Source organism: Haliotis asinina, chromosome 6 (assembly GCF_037392515.1).
Source record: "Haliotis asinina isolate JCU_RB_2024 chromosome 6, JCU_Hal_asi_v2, whole genome shotgun sequence".
Classification (NCBI taxonomy): domain Eukaryota; kingdom Metazoa; phylum Mollusca; class Gastropoda; order Lepetellida; family Haliotidae; genus Haliotis; species Haliotis asinina.
The window spans coordinates 45035295-45057924 of record NC_090285.1 but is presented as its reverse complement, the minus strand read 5'-3'; the positions used below and the strand labels follow the sequence as shown (position 1 = coordinate 45057924).

The window sequence follows — 22630 nt, the reverse complement described above, 5'->3', positions numbered from 1 at the left end:
GTTGGGAACCGATGACATGTGCCAACCAAGTCAGCGAGCCTGACCACCCGATCCCGTTAGTTGCCTCTTACGACAAGCATGGGTTTTATGGCAAGCATGGGTTGCTGAAGACCTATTCTATCCCGGGACCTTCACGGGTTATGTAACATGATGATGACATTTTGTGAACCGTTCAAACTCATACCCATGAAATCATGTATGATACAAAAAAAATATATATATCTAAGGTATGTAAACATATGCAGTTTGAAAATTTACATGTGTTTCCCCACCTACACAAATTTACATGTTTCCAAAAGTCGGAAATTTCAGCACCCACTGAAATTCTGGAGTATCTGTTTTGCAGTTCATGTGTGGAAACACCTGACAATTCGGTAAGGGCATGCATGAATGAGTTAATTGTGTATACGGAAATGTACGATGAGAAAATGCTTCAAAGGTATAGATTAGTATGAAATATATTCACGAAGTTGTCAACTCGCTGGAAACATACCAAATCCGGTCACAGCATGTATTTCCTACTGTATTTACGTGTATTTAAATCCGGTTTTCGGTCGTGTGAGAATTTCCGTTGTTATTCAGTTGCCTGTGACCAGGAGATTCATTATCAATACATGAGGTAGAAATAGAATATGCAATCGAAAACTAATGATAAGTTATACCGATACCAGTAACTCTGTGAAGTGATTTCACTTTTCATGTGATAATTCAAACATTACTTGCACTTAATGTGCACACACACATACCAAAAACAAAATAATTGATATCAAATAATGGCAAAAGCCGCGCATACCTCATGCCCAATTAATTGTGAGGAAATTTCAAAATACGGTTATCTCCCAACTGACAGACAGCCATTTGACAGACAGACGATTAACAGACTCTGAACAGGACGGTTAATTATGGTAACACCTTCGGGTATAATGGAACAGTCCACTGTCTAGTGAGTAGAGTAGGATCAGCCTGAAACAGGTTCGTTGCTCAGAAGGTCTCTCCTCAAAATTGTTTTACTATCAATTACTATCAAATATGAAAACAGGTTTGCCACTCAGAGGTTTGATTGTCTTTTTGATTGAAACATATTTTATTCATTCAAGAAAAAGGTTGGGCACAAGTTTTCCAACTTACAAAAGCCCTTTCCCATTCAAAGAGGTAATGAAAACATTCTCGCGGCATTTTATTCATACTTATTCAAAATATGTCACATTTATGAGTTTTCATCATACACCTTGTGTGGAAGACATTTAACCTCCTTATTCCATATGAATAATAATTAAGTTCTCTATTTTCTTTCAAGCAGATGTAAGATTTACGTAATGCAACAGCAATTTCTAACAAATTGGGAAATATTATTCCACACTTTAACTGTTGGTTTAATAAACGATGCTGCTGAGTCTTGTACGTGGTTAGCTAAAGTTATGGGAGTTTCTAAACTCATAACTTGTCTGGTTGCCTACTACAGGTGGGGGTAAATCCTGAAGAAAAACTGGTGCTGTTTGTTTAGTACCCAATCAGTTTAGAAGTCTTTTTACGAGAAGGTTAAACCCAAATGCTAGGCAAATCAACTGTTTTTATACTGCAGCAATATCTTTTAACGTAGATAATATAGCTTCAATTTTTTTTTGTATTATTGTTTGGACTATTCCATTATAAAGTGTAGGCAACAGGTAGTAGCTATCTGTTCACTGAACGGCAGATGGTGTTGTTTTATGACATCTTGGAACTGCCTGTTTGCGTAATGGGAGAACAATACACATTCACGGACGAATGATGCCAATAATCACCAACACGTTATCGATATACAATGTTCAAACATCGAGCGGAAAGGCGTAAGGTTTATACAATAACTTTAAAGATTAATGGTGAATATTTGTTGCAAATGTTTAAAATGATTGCATTTCAACTGGGTAGAACAAATAGTATTTATTAAAATGCCGTTTTCGAACAGAAGAAATAACTTTTTTTCAGGGGCAGAGAGGCTGCAGTGGTTTGAACAGATATTCAGTAACAGATAACAACTTCAATGTTTCTCAATACAAATCAAAATCAATTCTAATACTAAATTTGAATGATCTCTTTAACGACACTTTCAAGTGTTATAAACATTGAGTGGTTGCAGTGCCTACATGCAGTTTTACTTCACAATGATCAGATGATTAATTATATTTTAACAGTCATGACAAAGCTAATATTTAATTTAGCCCTAGTTTTTTTACGCTTCCTTGCCGTAAACTGAATTTTCAAATTCCCACACAAACTAATAAATAATGCCAGTCCTATTTTCTCTTTACATCAGTATATATCTGCATTGTAGTAAGTTTAATTGATATGTGATAACAACTCCCTCTGTTTAACGGTGCATGTGTAATCTGATATAACGTGATGCATGCATGACTTTAGCAGTGTAAAACATAAATAAATGTATATAACATGCATCCTGATTGACTGATTATGGGTTAAATTAAACTTACGTCAACTTATAACAATACTGATTTTAAATAAACGTTTTGTGACATATTAATTCCCTATGAACAGACCTCTTGTTAATGTTGAATGAATATCAGGATGCAAAGCTATAGCTAGATAGTAGATGGTCTGTAAGGAAAAATATCTTGTCAACATTATATTTATCCGCGAAGATACCCTGGGTATGATAACGCTTAGGCTAAATCGGTGTTTGAAATTCCCGCCTACCGGACCATCCGGAACGGTCTATTTTCATCTCGGGCGGTCTAATTTCAAAAGTTGCCAGTCCGGTGGTCTGGTAGATATTTTTACCCCTACGTTGCCTAACTGGCTAACAGTATACTTTTCATAGTATCAGCAGACAAGTTCAGATGGAATCAAAATCATCACAAAAGACCTGACTTCTTACCCAGGTCAAAATAAGCTTTGAAGAGTGCTGTTGTGTTTCAGCAGCATTTAACTGCAGATAATGATGAAGTTCCTGCTGAAAATAAAATTACACTGCCGACTCCGACTTGTCCGATTTTGATTGTGATTGTGGCAGAAAATGAAAAAGATTTAGAAACCTTTTTTTGAATAGCTTACATGCAGTAAAGACAGTATTCAGAAACCTGATTATTTTCGTCTTTTTATTTTTGAAACCCGGACAAGCAAAGTTTGTATCCGGACTGGTAATATTTTCAAGCTACCAGTCCGACTGTCTGGCTTGAAATTTTGGGAGTTTTAAACACTGGGCTAATTCATGCTTCACGGGACAGGTTATATTCCTAGTATAGCCCAGTTAGATATACCTGGGTCAAAGCGGCCCAGGCTAGGCCATAGCCAGGAATATTATGGCCTAGGCAAATTTATGCCCCAGGTTTAAAGTGGCTAAGGCCATTTCATACCCCACTCCAACCAACGTTCCCAGATCAGAACCTTAGAAGTGTTTATTGAATAGACTTTTATTACTTCGACGATGAAAACCTTGAACAGAAAAACAAACGACCAAAGATCACTACTATACTTGTCAGTACATTTCATTTACATTAACATAGAACATATTATAAAACAACGAAATGCAACTGTGAAAAAAGAAGATATTAAGTTATTATAAGATTTCTGTTCATAATGTGATAACATGGGCAATATGCAGAAATTTCAGTTTCAAAGTCGTCACTACTGTATGAATGCACCACTTTAAATGCCGACAGCAACATCAAAATGATCATGGTTGTATTTAAGATAAAGTTCATATGCTCCTGTTGAATGGTGGTTGAAACTTGCGAGGTAAGTCAGCCAGTTCATGGAGGCACCGATTTTTGTGTAAATGATGACGTCACAACCCAACCGAATCGAAAGTCCGCGAGCGCTCGATCTTGAACACCTGTGCCCGGACGAGCGCATCCCCACAGCTGCCTCGGCGTTCGAAACAAGATGGCGACCAAAGATAATGTCACTCTAAAAGAAACAAATCACAAAAGCAAGATTTATGGATGTCAACTTATTTATTGTTAGAAAAACAGCATTTCGGAACTTATTCTTGCTCCTTCATTAGATGCAAGACTATCATTCGTCACCACTTGCCCCTTTCCGTAGCCTCCAACCGGAAGAAGAAGAAGCTATTCGGCTTGTCCCGGAATATCACGAGTTGGTCACGAATGGTTGAATGCAACCAAGCGCTGGCGTCCGTTCTGGGCCGATGAGAAAGCTCGCGGTTCTGAATACACCTGTGGTAATGACATCTGCATCAGCTGCCCATCTCCATTACGAGAAATTCCAGATGTGGTTGCATTGTCAGTCACATTTTGATTCAAGCAGTCTTTTTAGTCAAAACGGCGTTCATGTTTGTTTTCTCAGAGAACGGAGTGGTTGTCCTCTGATCTCGTATATGAATGCCATACCAAATGTTTTGCCCATTTGTAAACATTAAGGATATTTAATATACAGTGTAAATACAGTCAAAGCCATGTTACACAAGCGGGGTATAGTCTAGCCTAGGCTAATCTGGGCTCATTCCCGGTTACCCACCGCCTATATGTTATTATAAGGGATTAGTAAAGATTAGCATGGGTTAGTGGGTGTTCACTCTTTTGCCTGTGAAATTTGTTCCTGATGGGCAAGGGGGTACTAATTAGTGAACTGTTATCACGATGAACTCATGATCACAGGTGACATGTGAAGTCTCATCTTTGAGTGTAAGTTATTTAGTTATTATTACAACAAAGTGAATCATTGTATTTTGTTACACAATAAAGTGAACACTACTTGTGATTTGATATAAAATGGTGTGTATATTCCATACTCTCGTCAGTCACAATGGCTAACCAGCAAGTAAATATCAGCTATATTCCAAATGGCAGAGGTGGTCAGTATTTAGTATTCCAAGGGTTTAAGTTCACAGTAAAAAGATGACGAGGTACACCAATCCACTGGAACTGCTTCCAGAAGACATGTAGTGCCACTCTTAACACCAAAGATGGCATTATGACATAGAGAGCAACATAACCATTTGCCAGACCAAAGCCAGATTGCTGTCGATTCATTCATCGCCAATCTGAAGAACAGTCCGAGCCGACTCGAAGCCGATTCGTTCCCTGTTTCAAGAAGAGTTAGGGGTAAGCATGAATCAATTCAGGTTGTATGAATCTACTTAGACAGAATCTTGATCAAAGTCTAATTTGTTTCGCCTCTGCATACATACTTTTGAGACGTCACTCTATTTGTACGACTAATATTTCCTCTTTATTTCACAGGTCTTCGAGCTTCAAATTCTGACATCGTGCCCAGGGTTGCAGTCTTTGATAGTGTCCCCACCATGCTCTACAGATCCCGAGCGAAAGACATCCCCGCTCTTCCACAGACCAGAGTTGACATTCTTCTTCCTGACACCACAACGCCCTCCAACGACAACTTCCTCCTGTGAGGTTGCTGCCGCCAAGAACATTGTGATGAACCTGACTAGTGTGTTTACTGACCAATATGCTCAAAACGCCATTCGTATTAAATTGCCTGGTGTTGTGATGAAGACGTGCTATTTCCATTATAGTGTTTGTGGAAGAATGACCAGAAGTACGGTTTGTGCTGGAGTGGTCGGACGTGCTGTTGCATTACCGTTGATTCCCGTTGACGATGTCAGTGATGTGTGGTGGCAAGTCCCGGAAGATGCTCCCCCTAGTGCGAAGTTAGAATCCTTTACAGACTATGTAACAACGTATAGGGTGGAAGGTGACGATGGTAGACAATTGTGGAATCACCCTAGAACAACAGACCACGCTGAAGGGTGGCATCGCAAGTTGTCAGTTATCCCAGAGTGCCACCCCAACATATTCAAGATGATAGAGTTTTTTAAGAAAGAGTAATCCTTTGTAGAAGCATCACGTATGCAGCTCCTTGCTGTTGCCAGCCCCCCACCAAACAAACTGAAATGCCTGTGTATCGGTGCCCAAAGTACAATCCAAAATTTAACGCGTGGGTGACATACCGCATTAATAAGTGCCTCCGGCGCTTATGGATGACTGGAAGTTATGATTTAAGGGTCCATTCTTTAATATATTTATTTTTAGACCAAGGGAGAATACATTTGCGCAAAAATGCAAAGGTCTTATTAGAGGCCCGGCGCTTACCACTTACAGAACTGCTTTGTCCCCGGCGCCCGGCGCTTAATAGAGACCCTGCGCTTAACAGAGGAAATACGGTATCTGTGTTAGTTGCCCCTGTGTGTATTTGAAGGGAATATGAACTGAGAGCTGTACATAGATATTCTCGAGGAACATTTACTTTCATCTGCTTCCATGGAAATGTTTTAATTTTCCAGCGACCCAAAACTTCGCCCAAAGCATTTTCAGGCCTGGTTTCGGACCCAATATATGACATTATTAGATTGGCCAAGCTATAGTCCTGACCTAAATCCAACAGAAAATATTTGGGGACTTATGAAGGAAAGTGTCAGTGGGAAAAATCTGATAAATATTGCCGAAATGAAAGGAGAGGTGGTCCGATTTGGGTACAGCATGGTCTTTCTAATTTCTTTGATCAGTAGTATGCCACGCCGAATTGAAGTCTGCATTGCTGCCCATGGTGACATGACAAAATACTAACTGTTGCATCTGATTTTGAATCTGGAGTTATGTTCAGCTAATAGTCACATTTAATACGTGAGTAATGAGTAAAAAGTGCCACCTTTAAAATCTCAATAATTTCTGGTCATGCCATAACCATTTTGTCATGAGTATGCAATGAAAGGTGCAAAATGATCGCGTTTTTGTATGGATCTATTAGAATATTAATGTAAAGCTGGTAAAAATTAAGACATGACCTGGTTTATATATTTAAAAACATTTCGTATGGATGTTTTTTGAGTTTGATATCCTGTCGTCACAATATGTTTCAATCGATTATGTTATCGAAAACAATGATAATGAATCGTAAAAAGTTTCTGATAAACACGCACCTGAGCCATCCATATTCCAATGAACAAAACAATTTCTTTAAATATACGTGTCTATGCATTCCATAAAATGTATGAATCATTTTCATTAATATTATCAGATATTCTTACAAGGTTAAATTAAATCGCTGTTCATTAACCTGTTCTTTAGAAAATGCAATATACATGTAAGTCCAAACATTTTGAATATTGTGGCTCACAGGAACTAAAGCAAATGTTACAGTAATGGCTACGTATGATCTTCCTCTGTGTAAAACTATAAGATACTCCACTAAATGTGTCAGTTTCCGGTGTAAATATTATTCAAACAATCAAAAACTTTCAACGAATAAAATCGCATACCCTACGTCCACGTATGATATGATATTCAACAAAGCTAAACGTAGACACTGATGTTATTTTCATGAAAAAATATGTCAACGGTACGCAAAATATACATCATAATAGTGAAAAAGTAATCGGATGGAACGGAGGAAGCGTCATCTGTAAATGAGGAAGAAGGAGACCCTTTCAACAACGAATCAGTTGACGAAGAACTTCGAAGCAATGAAGTCATTGTTGAAGACTCAAGCAGCGATGATGACGAGATCGACCCAGAAAACTGGATGCAAATTCCAAAACGTTCAGCTCACGATTGTATTATGTGAAAACGGTGTTCAATGTTTTTTTTCCGAGTTTGTGTTCCCTGATAAAAAATAGCGTTCATGTTCTGAAAATTTTCTCATTTATACCTCTGACCGCCGCTTATGTACTTCTGCCAAAGCTACAAACAAGAGAACTATTTGATCCATTATTTGCAAATTTGGTTAATGTGTTTGACAGTCCTTGCAGCCTTACACCAACAGGAGTCGTTACACTTTGCATAATCTTGTCAAAACAGTACCAAACGGTGTTGTCGACAGTCACGATTCAAACGTCTAGTATACGAGATCTGGCATGCACTGTCAAGCATACTAATGAGACATGCACGCTCACATTTGTGCATTTTTTGTTGCTGTTGCCATCATGGAATATAAAACTGGAAGGAAGTCTCATCATGTTTTGTTAAATATTTTAGTTCACACATGGGTAGATAACGTATTACGTTTTAGAGATACTTTAAAGAACAAAGATGGGAAACGCATTACTCTGTGTCATGTTTGGAGCTGCAGAAATAGTCACTGTGTTAGAAATAGATATTAGCCCCGCTGGGTGCGTCTGGGAGTTTGTATGTGTACCAAGTTATAATCAGTGGGGATTTCTGGAAACACACATGTGTGCATGTTATTTCTGGTAGATGGAGAACATGCAATTAAAATGATGAAGTACGCCAATCACGCATATACTTGATAAGGAAAGCTAGAAATCACGCTAGTTTTCAATTTTGAACGTATCATGTAGAACATGTAATGAAGTATTAAATGCTTTAATTTTTAAATATTTATAGCGTGATCCCTAACTTCGTTTATCCAGTATATATTATTCACAGAGAGGGATAATGTTTGACTTTTGATCGACTGATTGATTGACTGACTGTATATATGTTCCTGTGGCTGGCTAATAAGCCCCGCATCAGTTAGCTAGTGTAGACTGCATGTAGTTTAACATAGACGTATAGTTAGAAAGCCTCGCCTGAATTGGCAGAGTGTTTAGCCATGGGTAACGGGGCTTTACATTGCTTTGCTAATCTGTCTCACAGTCCCGAACCACACTACTGTCCTTAGTATCAAGCCCTTAATAAATCAAGTCTAGATTTCCTGTCTCCCTGGGGCTCCGTTTCAATTTAAATGGGTTTGTTTGTCGCTATCAATATTATCCAATTCGGACTTTTTGCTTTACCTGTAGTTACCAGGGTGGTGTACGGCCGCAAATGATACTGGATGAACGATCGAGCTTAGTGTAGGTCTTTTATTTTTATCTTCGATCCTACTCGTATCCCAAACAGGTCTTATATTTTTATCCCCGATCCTACTCGTATCCCAAACAGTATTGTGCGTGATTGCGATCGGTGTGGTGAAAGTAAAACCCCTCGGCCTATTAGTGTATTATTCACTAAATGCAGATAATTATTATATTGGGATGCATGGATAACTGTTCACCAAGATGGCAAATACAGACACAAGAACGTCTAAATTCCTCAGCATGGGTATGTCACACCACTCTGGGGAGAAGAGGGTTTCTTCTTGGTGAGGAAGGCGAGTCGGGCATTGGTGAATGGATGACGTTCTGGAACAGCCTTCACTTTCTGATCCCCGTACTTTAGCTGTCAACGCTCTTCACCTTTGTCTTCTTCGGCTGGGTGCTGGAAAACGCTGGTTCCATGGAGAGAGGTGGTCGCTGTCCTTGCTGTGGGATTGTGGTCTGTGGTGTCCATGTGGCTGATGTGGTGAACAGCCCAACGTCCATATACTTGTTGACTGTTGCATCTCCCAGCTGTGCAGCTATCTCTAGCATATCCTGTACTATGAAATTCTGATGCCCTGCTCGTTTGGAATTTCAATCCAACATTCTCTTTTTGGACTTTGTGTAAACGGACATCCCCATCCCCATTTGACGACCTCTAATGATCCCAGCAGGGAAGGGGGATTCCTCTGATGTTCTTGCCAAACTGGAAGACACTGGCACTGAAGACCCTGTATTTGGCTGTATTGTCAAGGCTGCCACGCCTAACTCTCATTCTGAGATGCATGGTACGGGAGTGTCAATGCAGAGTTCAAGGACAAAGTCCAACACTGAGGAAATGGACCCGTGGGTCACCCTGGTGAGGTGAATGCTCTAATCCTCGGTAAAGGGAATGGAAGGGACAGTTATATCCAGGTCTTGTAGTCGACTACCTGAGGAGGACCAGCGCTTTCTTCTTCAACAGTGTGCGGCAAACAAAGGTGACACCAAATTTAATGAATTTGATTAGGCATCAATATACTATTTAGGCCATGTCAGTTTCCAAGTTACAGCCTCATCAAGCAAAGGTCAGGAACAGCAGGTTCAAAATACAAAATTCCAATAAAACGAAAGGGAGCCTTAGACTTTTCATGATATGACTGTATGTCAAAATGTAGTCGCCTGTTTCTCCAATATGCTGTTGTTTCTCAAAGCCCCAAATGTTTTATAAATGTGATTTTGATATTTGGAACAGGTGCTGACTGAATGATAAAACCGATAACCCCTCGGGAAAACCCTCGGGTTGATACAAAACCAATTTACGTCTATTCAAAACATGACGGTTATCAAGTCTATGTCAACAATGAAACACAAGAACAACCTGACGGCGCCCCTTGTACCATACACAAAAACGATGACAAATTCAACCGGAGTTGTCTCCCTTTATTTTAGGTTACACTGAAACCTTCCAGTGGGTGGTGGTTGCCAAAAGTTCGTTTCCCCATTGCAACGATCATGCTTTTGGGCACTTAAACAGTCATAATAACAAACCCCTTTAATAATCATAAGAAAAGAAACAAACATTTAAACGAGCAACTAAATCATTTTAAGAGGCATCAGAAATGTTTTTATAAACACATGTGTTTTTGATCTCTTATTATTTCGGTGTCCGTCTGTGGACGTTATGGCTCTTCACTGTGCATTGCACATATGGATCACATCGGGACGATCAATATAAATATTACATATGTAACTTTCATTGAGAAAATACATGTATGCTAAAATCTGAAGAAAAAAAGCGTGCTAAGTTATCCGTTGGCCAAAGATATCCACTGCATAGTTGTGTGGTTCAGTGCTGACATCCTCGCCTTCAGAGCAGAACAGCTGAGTGTTACAATGTGAATAGATGGAAACTAACCCCGGTCCAATATCGAGGAACTAAGCATCTGTCAGTGTTCGCAAACATATGAGCGTATCCTGTAGTACCAATCACAAACCCAAGACGAAGTTAAAAGGCGAACGACACATGTCAACCGCAGTGGTACTTACCACATGTTTCGGAGACAAACTTGCGGTAGTCTATGCATGTCTCTGGTTAATGCTGCACATAATATCACAATACCGGTGAAGGGGGCATGTGTGGAATAGCAATGACGACAGTAAATCGTCCTATGAGTTTGTGAGCTTGTGCTGTGTCTATCACTGTGATATATGCACCGCTGATGCAGCATCAAATAGTCTCCTCTTCGTTATAGTGTTAAGTAGGATGACGCATTTGATACTGCGTAATAAAACCAGTCCTGTTTTCACGACAGTGAGTTTGGTTTTCAGTGTTCGCGGAAGGTTCGGGGTTGGGTGGGGGCGGTATCTTTGTATGTAGCTGTTTTAAGGTACGTTTTAAATTCAAGTAGCTCAGAATCTGTGCATCTAAAACGCCCATTCGGCTTGACTAGCGAACACCGTATACCACCTACCCTGAAGATGGGCAGTTTTCAGTTTCAAACCACCCAGAATGTGAAAGTCCACCAACATTGGTCCACATAGCCTGCAACCTAGCTACACTGCCAAAGTCAGTTAAGAGATATTTAGTTTCCAAACCTAAGGTGTCACACTTTTCAGGCGTTTTCGGACAACTGTGCAGTGCAGTGTTTTTATCACGTGACTTGACATACTTCACACGAGGATTATTAGACAATTATATGTCACAAATGCACAAGAAAATATATTGACGTGGAAATCCTTCACATCAGTCACTCATCTTGCATATGCTTGATTAATGTAAACGACTGAGGGATGAACGAGGGTGCCCCAGTGTATGAAACAGCGTGTGCCCGGCGACCCTCTGGCGGGCTTCCAACTTTATTTTCTTTATACTTTATAGTTTACAAATGTGGTAGCTAGACGACGTCCGTATGTATAGTTCATGATCTGAACTGTAACTTCCACAGATCAGTCTAAGTAAACTTATCCTCAGTACTTTTCGTTACACTCCACTACTGAGTCTAACAAAACCTTATGGGAAGTCGCGTCAGGTAACTTTTGGAACTGACCAATCAGAACACAGCTTACCAAATCGCGAAAGTGGACATTCGCACATACCTTTTGAACTTTCTATCTCGAAAAGGTTCCTACCCGAGCGATTCCCAATGCTATTTCGCTTCCGGTCGATGGTGTACGTACAACCATGACAACGGTGAGTAAACAGTCGCTGGAAAATAGTGTTTTTGGCAATATTCAAGGATGTTATCTTGCGGAAATATTAGCTAATGGTAACCATGTCAACAGAAACACCAAAGCGTATATACTGCAGGTCAAATAACTGTCACAGTGTTATATGCGGATTTTTGTTTGTGGAGCGATCTGGGTCAGTGACCTGAATATTTTGAAAGTCCCTCCGATCCCTAAATAGTAGCCGTTGTCTGATTGGTTAAAACTATTTAACCGTCTCACGTTTGATTGGACGGTCATTGGTCGCTCAAAGGTTACCTGACGCGACCTTCTACTAGGTTTTGTTAGACTCAGTGGTGGAGTGTAACGAAATACACTGAGACTAAGTTTACTTAGACTGTTTCTATCTAACACTAAACGTGATTGGTCACGAACACTAAACAATGCTTTCAGTGACCAAGTTGTTTTTGTTAAATTTGCTGTTGCGCATTTTAAAAACCCCACATGCTAGCTGCATGAAGAACACTTAGAGATCATTCTTGCCAAAGATACTGACCATTCTGACTTCGCCTGTATTATTCAGATGGCAGTGACACCAAATGAATCAATAGAGACCGCCTAGTCGTGCTTTGTAAAATTTGCTTTTGCACATGTTGAAGTTTATCTCACTATAAATAATTCCTTGATAACAGAATTTTATAACACCTTTCTTGTTTTTAATACATGGCTGGTTACATGTTCACAGGGCCCGCAACATTTTTCAGTTATCAGCTTCCCGTTTTTAGGAGTTTCATACCTCTGTGATTATCGGACATAACAGTATCGGTTTACTTGCTGGTTGTTGTCAGTTTGTTAGTGGGAACGGGGATGCACTCTCAAAGTTTGTTACCGCACTGGGAACAATATTCCAAAACCTGTTTTCAGGTGAATGGTAAAAACACCACATGACAAAAGGGTCATTTATTTACCTCCATAACCAGACAGGAGTATTAAGCACTGAATCAACGCAGTAAATGTCTTGAACTATTCTTTTCTTAACCTGTGGTATATTTATTGTTCCTTCTTCGAGGCATTATTGAACTTTGTCAGGTATATCAATGTAAAAGACACATTCATGAACCTGCTATGCACCCTTTAGAATGTTAAATCTTTGTAAAATGTTTTCATATTTTTTCAGATGACTGGTTTCACTTCAGTTAAGTTGAAAGGTTTCATGTTAAGTTCGTGTAATATCGGTTTCCTTGTGCAAGGAAGACAGTATACATCTACATTTTAATAAACTGCAGTTCAGTGAATGCTTTTAAAGACACTTCTGGTAAAATGCCATTCTTCAGTACTAGTCTTTGAACAAGGTACCCAGGGAAAGTCAAATAAGTATTGTCCATATTTTCACTGGACAACTGTCCACCTTGGCAGAAATACTTACATGTAAGCAGACCATATGCAGGTTCTGACCTAATAAATGAGACAATAAGAAAGTGTATCGTCAGATGCCGTTATTTGAGCATACCCCAGATAGTTCAAATCTCATTGGAATAAAGCATCCAAGCAGTGTAAGCTTTTCCTAATTTTCTGATGCGCTAGTGGCTTGAAGACCAATCAAATGTGATTTGATTTCTCGATATTTAATCTGCTTTTTGTATCCTTAAACTAAATCAGCTCCACATGCTGGGATTTGAACAGACCCTCACAGCTATCTTCGTTGACACTGGCAAACTCGACGAGACTGTACTGTTGTACTGCACATGACAAACACTCTCATTTAGATCATTGTAGAAACACCACATACTGCCATCAACATTTGTTTTTCATTTTAAGCCAATCTCTTCTTTGTAAATTTATAAATAACAAATTGTTGAAATCTATGTTGAAAATCTATAAGTTTTGTGTCTTACATTCGTTTTTGTATGCTGGAAATATCATTTATTTTTCCAGTCAAAGTCTGTTTTTGGGAATATCAACTGCCACTTGTTACAAATGTTTGGGTGTGTATCATTGGAAGTAAATTATCATAAACGTGTCTCCCTCCCTTGTAGATTTTTACAAGACAGATTTGGCGTTGGTTAATATTTAAATCCTTGACTGGTATTGAATGACAGTGGTTAAGAGTGTTTTCAAAAGAATCAGGTTTTATGTAGTATATATCTGTAATGTCAATACAAAACCACCTTAGATAACATATAGTTCTTTGGAAGATTCTAATGACAATAAACTAGTTTCATCAGAAACATCCCTAATGGTAAATATCCCTAAGTGTTAAATTTCTTTTTCTCCAAGATTGCTGAGTCTGTATGAATCTCCTCCAGTCTTTTTCGGATGTTGATTACCATAACTCTTCATGATCTGTTGTAAATGTAAAACCTAGTACATCAAATGCATCAGCTACCCATTCAATTTTCAGATCATTACATATCTTATCCCTCGCTGAAGCTTTCTGCTTTTCTATATCCAATGCTTTCGATTTATCTAAATTCATTTTCAAACCTGACATCTTGTAAAACGTATTGTGTCAAAAGTCTCTAGAGCCCCACCAAGACATATATATATATATATGTGTGTGTGTGTGTGTGTGTGTGTGTGTGTGAGTGTGTGTGTGTGTGTGTGTGTGTGTGTGTTTGTATTTTCATTATCACTGATATATGACTTTACCTTTGATAGCACACTAAGGCACCATGGCTTTGTGTAGTGCATAATTTCTACTTAATCATGATGGTCATATTAATAGTAATAGAAACCTTATGTTACCCTTTCAATAATGCACATACCATAATTACTTATTATTTGGTTTGATATGTGGTGAATATGATAATAATCAAAATAAAGGTTGTGGGATTGTAATGCTATATTATTGGAAAAATCAAAATGAACGCATTTGCCTTTCCGAATAGAGGCCTTCTGGGGAATATGGAGGAGCAAGAGGGAAAATCGACATGGCGGAATGCAGGAAAGAATGAAAATCACATGGGAGGTGCTAAAAGAAACAAAATAACCCCATCTGCAAGTTCCTGAAACTGGACTATTATAATACCACTTGTTTATACCACCGGTTTATATACGTTTCCTGACACGACATCTGCTACGTAATGTGCCATTATCTAATTAGACCAAGCACTGCTCCCTAGAATAAATGTTGAACATAACTTTCAGAGTGCATGAGTTGTATAGTTGTGTGGAGCCCAAACTGGAATCTGGGTAACGGAAACTGGTAATTCTACTGGTGTCTGCATAATCCTCCAATGCAGGCTGTCCCCAAATTTGGGTACAACCGTTCATGAGATATCGCGTTAAAAAGAAACGGGACGTATTTACGTATGGACACCGAGAATACGTAGTTAGGACAAAAACAAACGGAAAAGATGGTGTTGATGACGTAAATTAACCATCCTCGTTCAAAGTCAACTGACGTGCTGTTCCATTGACGTGACATGATATGTGTGGGGCTGTTTGGTGCGATCCATTTCCTTTGCTCTTTTCTTACATGATCATGTAACTGACATAATGACTGAGGTTTCAATACATCACGAGTTTAACAAAAAAACAGCTTTACTGCAAGATGCGACTAACTGGAACGGGAGAAGGCAAACCTGTTCTCCTGGGGATATAAACTTTATAACCCGTGAACTGATCTTTTTGCTTGTCAGAAGATTCTGTTAAGAGTGCGGGTAGTCAGGCTGCTGACTTGATTGACGCGGCCCCATGTCCCAATTGCATGTATCAGTGCTCATGGTTTTGACTGCATTGTCAAGTCTGCACTCGATAATTTAGACCGCCACCATATGGCTGGGTTTTTGCTGAGTGAGGCGTTAAACAACTAAAAATACTAAACAAAACATTTTAGTTATGATTAAATTACTTACGTCTTAATTAATTCAGCCCAAAGGAACTGAATCGTTCACTGAATTTCATCATCATCAGACTTCATCAGAAAAGTCTAGGCATAGCATTCTTACAGTTAAGAACAAATCTCACGAATTTAGCATTTAACACCTGAAATTGTCATTGTCACTTTGTGATCATGTTTTATAAGGACCATACACACATGAAATGGATGTTTTGCTCTGAATAATACCATAAATACGTGTCTGACAGTGAAATTGACATATGTTTGGGAAATTACTGTGTAGAGATGAAAACGCACTTACCACTGTTCTGACGATCAGACATCTGTGACTCAACTTGTGCTGTACCTAGGAATCGTATGCTGTAATAATTTCAGTCATCACACACTGGATAGCGCTCTCGGCAGGATATAGCCAATGAATATTTCGTTATTCGTTGTGTTCATATGGGTTGGATATCGATGCAAATTAGACAGGTCATATGTACCTTTTAGGGACTATTTTCACAGCGTCCGGATTGATTGACTGTCGTGGTAGGGTACTGTCAGTGCTTTGATCCATGAACATTTATGTCAGGTTTTCATAGACGGCGTGAATTACGAAGCAAAAGCAGAAACTCACAGATCTAGACTTACGAAGATGCCCCACCATGGCCAATACCAATTTGGACACCATCGCCGACAGATGGGCGTGACGCCATGTTTGTTAACGTTGTGAAAGTAGTTCCTAAAATGTACACATGACCTCTCTTATATACTTTTTAACCAAAAAAACAGAGGCTAGTAAAGCCATCTGGTCAGAGTAAAGTGTCAGTGCCCGATGTGACCACCACGAGCATCGATAACAGCTTGGCCAAAGAAGAAATGAGATGCCGAATGCTGTCTTGAGGAATCTTTTGATACCGTATCGGAAGCGCTGTGTGAACTTCTTGTAGTGTCTGGGGGTTGGATTGCGCTGGTACAAGCGTCGATGAAGACATCATATCCGCATCCGTATCTCTATCATCGCCGTATCCCATATATGTTCAATATAGGGCAAATCGTGTGATCGAAAAGGTCAAGGTGAAACACCTGGACATTGCTTTGCTGGAGGAAGCCCTGTCAAACACCTGCAAATTGATGTCGAGCATTGTCATGCTCCAAAGATCAACCACTGACGTTGATAATGGGAACGACGTGACGTTGAACTAGTCTTCTCGCCAAAGGTCTGACTTCCCATAGCCAGTTGCGAATTGTCTGGTCGGAGGAGATTAAGGGCAGTTTGGGGATTAGGGTCGTTGTGGATGATGCGGCCGTGGAGTGTGAACGAAGACGTCTCATCCGGATGTAGCGATCCTGTGCGACAGTGGTAACTCCAGGTCGACCTGACCTTGGCCTGTTATTGACACTCCCAGTGTTGTTGTATGGGGTCCATAGGTTTGAGATGGTCTGTCTGGACACGTTGAGGTACCTTGCCACCTCGTGCTGCAATGCTCGTCCTTGTAAACGGCCGATGGCGTTGTGTCGTTGAGTTTCTGTCAGTCTTTTAATTCTCTTGTCGTCTATACTGGCTTAAAGCAATGCATGTTGAGAACTATTGATCTGGCTTTTTAAAGCTTTCAGCTCAAGGGGGAAAAAAATCATAATGTCCGTGCATTTCATGTAGGATGTAAGTAGTGTAACATTACATTTTTGTTCAACGTTTTTTAAAATCGTTCAGCAAACCCACAAATTGGGATTCAGCATGAGTTGGTGGTATCAAATAATTTCTTCAAATTCACTTTTCCCACGTCAAGTTTCTTTTTTTTAAAGAGTAAATATGATCCCCTACAGATACCGTTGGTTGTATCTGCCTGGAACGGTGTCCATTGTATTAGACAGACTACACATGCAACAGACCATGGGGAGTGGGGGTTGGGTGGTAAGAGACAGATTGTTAGCATTAAAAGGGTACCGTATGTTTGTTAATTTGAGTGTGCGAGTGCGTGCGTGAGTGCGTGTGTGTGTGTGTTTCACGCAGCCACAAAATTCTGAACATGGGTCAGTCGCTCGGACAAAACTAAACAACATCAAGACAAAATTATCTGAAAAGTATTCATCGTTCTGATTTATTGCAATTCTTATATATACAATTTCTGGCGTCCTCTTGACTTGGGGCTGCTGCTGAATACGGAATAAAAAATATTTTTAACGATAGACTCACCCAAAATATCACAGACAGCATAGGATATTAAAAATGAAATCTTTGTAACTTAGTCGATATGAAAAGAAAGCTTTGCAATTAAATTCAAATTACATAGTTTTCAATTTCTTTCAATTTTCCTGCTAAGGTTGGAGTTTGACAGTTCGACGCCAATTAGACAGCCAGGGCTGACATAAATAAGAAGCTGACACAGTCTTAGTGTCTTAAGTTAGTACTTGAATGAGTTGATAAATTTTAGAAGATTATCAAATTAAGGAGACATTACTCCCACTTTATAAGTGATATGGAGGTGATACTTCAAAACAGACCAGATGGACAGATATAACAGTAGAACAATAGAATTTACAATGAATTCATTTATACATTACAAGCAAATGTGTCATCTTACATATAATGTTAATACCTAGCCTTTTGCCGTTTGTGGAGTTTGACAAGACCTCTCTCCACAGTGAGTGAGTTAAAATTTATCGTCGCATGGGCAATATTTCAGTCATATCGTGACGAGAACGATTAATCAAAAATGCACATTAATCAACAGCATGTAAAACCCTGTCAACGAAAGACAGTAATATTAACTAGGATATCACAGATAGGAATGTAAAACTAGTAATTAGTTTACCTATAGAGGACAATGCAATATAAAAATGGGCTATAGCTTGCCAACAACTGAAGGTAGATCACCACATGAGGGACCATGGGGACTTGCATTACTTTTGCTACCTGCATGGATCCTAGCTGGATTCACACTATCCCCTCGGTCATTGGCTTGTATGCAGAGAATAAGCCATACATTAAAATGACAAAAATGCTACAACTGAAAACCTGGAAAACCTAAATTTTCATCAGTTGTTTCGGACTTACATACCCTCTCAGGGGGACAATAATTTTACAGTACTTTAACCCCATTTGAGGGTACAGCCACTAACAAACTGAGATACTAATTTAAACTTCCTGTTATTAAATATTTATCTATTTACAAATCAGTTAACAGATCTAATTCTTTTAATAAATGCAATAAATTAAATGAGAACTGGTATTGTTAAAAAAAATCCTTCATGGTTCGTGATTTGAAATAGTTGTCCCTTATGATGGAATACTCAACACAGTCAAGCAAAATATGCTTGACCGTGATTCTTTCATCACAAGGGATACGGACCGGAGGATCCTTACTGAAGGATTCACAATATCTCTATAAACGTTTTCAACGCAAGGGAATGCCTGAACTCTATTAGGCTTTAAAAGAGATAATGTGCCTCAAGGACTTCCAGGCAAAGGGACAACGGCTGGAAGTGGAAACGAATTCCAAAACACCAGAAATTACCTCAAAACCTCCAGGGATACCAGCTCATACGCAACAGAAGAATTCATCAGGGCCCACTCGCACAAAACGGTCTTAGAGCTACAATTATTGTAAATCCTTAAGATCGCGATCTTAGGCTTCGGCTACAATCGCCATCCACTTGCACAAAGCGATTGTAGGCTAAGATCATTGTAAGTTACAATCAAAACTTACAATTGGTCGGAACCAATTGTAAGGAGCTAAGATCATTGTACTCGGTAGCAAAATGGCGTCCAAGTTGGTGTCAATTTCACGCAATTACTTAGCTTTACGTTTGGGGATTGCTTTCATATTGCATAAAACTGTATGATTCGCCTCGACACTTCAGCGACACGGAGAATGCAACATCGATTTAACGTCAGAAAAAGCGTTATTAGCGGTAGTGAGCAACATCATAATCGAGTCGATATCATAGAGTACAATTCTCACCCGATTCAGTGTTGGAAAAAGTATGAACACCATACGTTTTCGATAAACAAGGAAAGTATAGTAACGAAAGGTGTCTGCATGCGATTAGCAGTGGCCATGACCTTTTCAATAACTCAAGGGCAACTAATTTTAGTTTTTACGCAAGATGGGAGTAGTTTCCCTTTGCATATTATGCCGTTGCCGTAAAATCTGCCATGCCCAAATACAATGTATGTTCTGTTGTGACAGAACTGATATCCACATATTTCTTTTCGTTTAATGATTTTGTCTTAGTTTATCATTGAAATAATCTACAGTTGGATAACGTACAAAATTATGTATTTTTTCTACTTGTAAAAATTGAATCTGACGAGAGACAAGGGTTGTAATCTATATATTTTAAAGTATCCTTCAAACGGGAAAAATACACTTGCTGGGGTATGTGAAATTTGCATAAAACGTTTTTAACAAAACGAAAAAATAATTATTAACAAAATAGCATAAAGTAGTTAATATACTGTGGATGAGCATTCAACAACACATACAACACACACGAAATAATAACGTTTTCATATTTCCCTGTCATGAATTTTCCACAACACTCCCACAGTCATGTCACACTTTCATATCTCTACAAATCTAATGCTTGTGGGATATATTTGGGATTTTACTCCAAATAACACCTACGGGATGCCAAACTATGTTCAACTGACAACCACTGACAAATCATGGTACATTTAGGTGTTATATCATAAGGGAATTTTATTTATGTGCTATCTTTTAATTTCTTGATTATTAGGTCAATAACTCAAGACCCAATTTGTTAACGTATTTGTTTGTATTTCAATACTTGCATAAAACATGATAGCTCTGTGGTTGCAGTATCACATGTTTAGTTCATAAAAAATTAGAATGTAGAAAAGTTAGAGAATAACACGTGAGGTACATGTGATTATACATGCTACTTCCACGTTATCGCTTCCTTCTTCAACGTTATCATTTCCTTCAAAGACTTGTGGGTTAGGATTTTTGGTTTTGTTTTGTTTTCATGAAAAATCTGCAAGGTGCGATTAAGGAAGGAATGTCATTTGCGTGCGGGAACAAGTTCCACGTTTTATTTGCGCTGCATGCTATGCGCACTTGAAGACAACTGTAGACAGGAGTCGAGTTTAAGAAATTTCTACCTCCAATCGGATTTATCAAAAAAATCTGTTGTAATGTTTGTTCCATCTGCTTTGAGTATCTTGACCTGTACATGTAACTGAGTTCTCCTCAAGTCAATGTAATCTACCCCTTGTCCTGAGATGTTAAATTCAATGGGACTGGAATCGGTTGTAGTTTGAGACGTTGGTCTGTAGGTAATGTAATACTGTTTATCCACTGACGTATAGGTAGGAGGTACGGTGAAGAGATCAAATTCATCAGTGTTAGCCTTTCTGTGTATGAAGCCATTCTTTTTTACCTTTTGGTAGGTATATCCAAGTTTTCACCAGAGCCACTTCTGTGAGGAACTGTTTTTTCCAGCTTTACCTCTCCTTTTCATAGGTTTCTTCTGCATCTGTATAAGAGCATTGGCCTGTTCGATCGCTTGTTGAGTATGGGTCACGAGATTAATCTTCGGCTGCTTTGTGGATTGTTTTGGTTTATCTTTCTTAAACTCTGGGTCATACAGTTCTAAAAAGCGATCCACAGACATCATGGCAGATTTTTCTCCTCCACGCATGATGGAATGTTAAGGATGTCCTTCCCCTTCAGCCCGGAGCATGTAAAATCGGGTCCATTTTTTCAGCATCGGGTACGAAGAGTTTATATTGTGGATTGTTCATGATGGATACCAAAATGGGAGCGGCTTGAGGTGAAGTGTCACTGTCACTGGTTCACTGATAAATGAAGCTGGATTACCTTAATGGTCATTTATAGACATCCACAGTTTGCAAATCTCTCAGATTCATGGGGACTTACTGACATTGAGAAAATGAAAATGAACGTTCTTTCCAGTTTCTCATGAGACACAAATGCCTCAGTAAAGGTTGTTTAGTTTCCCCAACATTCACACATTGAGGAATAGATGTAAATGTCTCGACATTCCGGCTTTTTATCTATGTCCCAAGACAATATTGATATTGGGAATTCTATAATCCTGATCTGGGTTTTCTACCACTGCTTGTAGCTCTGATGAATAAAAAGCACTTTCAATAGGATCACCACCCGAATCTTTCAACTTGTACATGTCATTGTCGTGTGACCAGTATGTTCTTATTACTGTAAAGATTTCACCAGACCATATCTAGTGGTATTCTCTGTCAAACGTTCACCTAAGATGACACACTTTGTCACCCACCTTGAAGGTGAACCTTTTACTGAGTGTAAATGTCCGGGGTTGAATTAAATATTGAGAGAGTCGCACTTCATCCACATTTTCACGAGTTACACTAGCAGGTGACTGTCCTAACATTCTGTGTTTGGTATGGTTGTAACTCTTGACTACATCTTGTAAGATATCCACATATTTGTATATAAAGTGTTTTACCATGTAACGATAGTCTCATTTTAATGTTTTAAGCAATCCCTCAGCGTAAGGAGACTTGATTTCATTCAGTGTTAACAGCTGGGTTACCTTGTGCTTTTTCAAAATGTCTTTACCCACCGATGTTTAAATTCTGAGCCCATGTCGGATTGAAAAAGTTAAGGTTTCCATGTTCCGGTTTTCCACAAGTCTTTCAATGCTTTCACCACTTCTTGACCTTTTCCAGACATTAGTGGAATTGCCCACAAATAACGTGAAAATAGATCTATGATGACCAAGAGGTAATTGATCCCGTCGTTGTACTTTGCCGGTGAAACCATGAGATCTGACTGCCAGTGACTGTCTAAACCTTCCACTACATAGTGCCTTCTAGGAAACTTTCTTCATCGTATACTTCTCCTGACCTTTGAGCG

General features: G+C 39.1%; 1 protein-coding gene across 1 annotated transcript in view; it reads right to left on the bottom strand.

Annotated features, from left to right (window-relative positions):
• LOC137287520 (arginine kinase-like) overlaps positions 1–16141 on the bottom strand; it is a 49938-nt gene extending 33797 nt beyond the window's left edge. The window contains exon 1 of the mRNA XM_067819863.1: positions 16066–16141. Coding sequence (XP_067675964.1) covers positions 16066–16087 — 22 coding nt within the window. The 5' untranslated portion in view covers positions 16088–16141. The remainder of the gene's footprint in view (positions 1–16065) is intronic.
• Between the last annotated feature and the right edge of the window lie 6489 nt (positions 16142–22630).